General features: G+C 41.1%; 1 protein-coding gene across 1 annotated transcript; it reads left to right on the top strand.

The window, feature by feature from the left end:
• The first annotated feature begins 552 nt into the window (after positions 1-552).
• LOC115382691 (gastrula zinc finger protein XlCGF17.1-like) lies at positions 553-2,107 on the top strand. Its single transcript, XM_030084522.1, has one exon. It carries the CDS (start codon positions 725-727, stop codon positions 1,673-1,675), a length of 951 nt encoding a protein of 316 aa, XP_029940382.1. The 5' UTR covers positions 553-724; the 3' UTR covers positions 1,676-2,107.
• Positions 2,108-2,817: the final 710 nt, after the last annotated feature.

The raw sequence follows: 2,817 nt of genomic DNA, 5'->3' as shown, positions 1-2,817 counted from the left end.
AATCCTGATGAGTTTTTATCATGAATATTAGATCAATAAATCCCTGGTAAGTACTTTATAGGAGGTTGTTTAGAGCGATCACAGCGCTTGTTTTTCTGCTGATAAGACAGAATTTTTTTTTTTTCACAGTCACATGATTAAGTTTCCTCTCTTTGTCCTCTGTCACCCTCAGATTCCCAACAGCTAATTGTTTGTAATAAAAAGGATGTTTTCTCTGAGGAGCAGCTCTGGAAGCCAGAAAAACAACTCAGGTCTGAACCAGAAGCAACAAGAACATCTTCAAATTAAAGAGGAAGAGGAGGAACCAGATCTTCCTCAGATTAAACAGGAAGAGGAGGAACCAGAACATCTTCACATTAAAGAGGAAGAGGAGGAACCAGATCTTCCTCAGATTAAACAGGAAGAGGAGGAACCAGAGTATCTTCAAATTAAAGAGGAAGAGGAGGAACCAGATCTTCCTCAGATTAAACAGGAAGAGGAGGAACCAGAGTATCTTCAAATTAAAGAGGAAGAGGAGGAACCAGATCTTCCTCAGATTAAACAGGAAGAGGAGGACCCAGATCTTCCATGGATTGAAAAAGAAGAGGAGGAACTCGATCATCTACAGGTTAAAAAAGAAGAAGAGGAACCAGGACTTCCTCAGATTAAAGAGGAGGAAATCTACACCTGGAAGGACATCAAGCAGGAGACTGATGCATTTCTTCAAACTGTGACTGTTGAAACAATGGACTCAAACCCAGATGATGAAGAGCTTCACCTTGGTAACCCTGTGCCGGCCGTGAGTCAGGAACATCAAAGAGCCTGTGAAGATTCAGGGTCACAAAGAAAAGAAGACCCTACATTTACCAATGGAGTTCAAACAGATCAGAGGAAGTATTATTGTGATGTATGTCAAAAATGTTTCAGACGGAAAAGCAGTTTGACAAGTCACAGGAGGTTTCACGCAGGTGAGAAGCCGCATTGGTGTGAAATATTATTGAAACAAACTATAGACAAAAGTAATTTGATACAGCACAAGACAAGTCACTCAGATGAGATTTATTCTTGTAAAACATGTGAGAAAACTTTCAGTTCCAGGAGAATTTTGACTGTCCACATGAGGACTCACACAGGTGAGAAGCCTCATTCTTGTAACACATGTGGGAAATGCTTCAGTACGTGTTTTAATTTGAATCGTCACATGAAGAGTCACACGAGCGAGAAGCCGTTTTCCTGTGAAACATGCGGGACATGTTTCAGACGCCGTTGTCATTTGAATGATCACTTGAGGACTCACACAGGTGAGAGGCCTTATTCTTGTAAAACATGTTCGAAAACATTTGGTCGCCAATATCATTTAAGTGTCCACATGAGGACTCACACAGGTGAGAGGCCTTATTTGTGTAAAGTATGTGGGAGAACCTTTATTTACTGCAGTCAGTTGACTGTCCACATGAGGGGTCACAAAGGCGAGAAGCCTTTTTCCTGTAGCACATGTGGGAAGGCTTTTTGTCAAAGCAGTCATTTGAATGACCACATGAGGACTCACACAGGTTTTGAGTTGAGTCGTCGCAAGAGGACTCCCTCGTCCAGGAAAAGCCGTATCTCCTGTGAAACGTGTTTGAGAAGTTTTTCTCAAAGAAGTAATCTGATAGCGCACATGAGGACTCACACAGCTCAGAAGACGTACTTTTGAAAGACGTGGAACTGTTATGTTGAAGTGCCACATGGGACAGCGGAGCCACTTTAATGTTCTTCGGTTGAGTTCAACTGTGGTGCTCCCATACATTTACTGCAAATTTTCCTTTTTTCCTGGTGTAAAATGTTTTCAGATCTGTTGGTTTAGTTTTTTTTTTTCTTTCTTTGTAATCACTGCCTTTTCTCTCAGCTGTGGAGTGTATGTGAGAGAACAGCCACACCTGAAGTCAGTCAGGCTGATTGGAGCTGCAGGATAAAGTGGTGTGCTTGCTGCAGCGTGAAGAGAGTGTGGCGTATGAGAAGTGATGGTGTGGGGAGAGCCTTTGTTTTTGCTGAATTAGCCTCTTGTTTTTCTCTCTGCAGAAGACATTTTTTTAAGTTCGATGGACTGATCATTTTGTTTTGCTATTTTTTTTTATTTTTTTTTATCTGGCCAGATGTTTTTTTTTTTATTTTAAAGGGATACTTCAACATTTTGGAAAATTGGCCCATTTAGCGCAATTCCTTAGTCATTTCAAACCGCATACTTACTTTTTTGTGAGGGCGAGCTGTTGTTTATTCAGAGGTGAGTTGGGGAAGGTTTTCGGGACGGACATAATGGAAATGAACGGTATTTTTGCTTCCCCTCGTCAAACTCATCAAATATACAATCCAACAACCCCGAAACACTTTGGTGGACACGTTATAATCCGCACATTCACTACGCTGTGAAATATTAATGCAAAATTACGAGATTGAGTTGTTTATGCGAAGATTGCCAAGACGGAACTGCTTACTAAACATGGCGTCTGGGCGTAGTGATTTCAAAAGAAAAAGTAGTTCCCAGTATTTGCTTCAGGTGTCGTAACGCTACAATATTATTTGTTGGTGTTTCACAGCGTAGTGAATGTGCAGATTATAACGTGTCCACCAAAGTGTTTTGGGGTTGTTGGATTATGTATTTGATTAGTTTGAGGAGGGGAACCAAAAATACCATTCACTTCCATTGTGTCCATCCCGAAAACCTTCCCCGACTCACCTCTGAATAAACAACAGCTCGCCCTCACAAAAAAAGTATGCGGTTCAAAATGACTAAGGAATTGCGCTAAATGGGCCAATTTGCCAAAATGTTGAAGTATCACTTTAAAGGTGCTGTAGGCA

This window comes from Salarias fasciatus, assembly GCF_902148845.1.
Source record: "Salarias fasciatus chromosome 7 unlocalized genomic scaffold, fSalaFa1.1 super_scaffold_4, whole genome shotgun sequence".
Taxonomy (NCBI): domain Eukaryota; kingdom Metazoa; phylum Chordata; class Actinopteri; order Blenniiformes; family Blenniidae; genus Salarias; species Salarias fasciatus.
This window is presented reverse-complemented; position numbering and strand designations above follow the sequence as displayed.

Bases quoted from the DNA above. Each gene is read 5' to 3' on its own strand.
- LOC115382691 (XM_030084522.1), top strand. From the start codon at position 725: ATGGACTCAAACCCAGATGATGAAGAGCTTCACCTTGGTAACCCTGTG.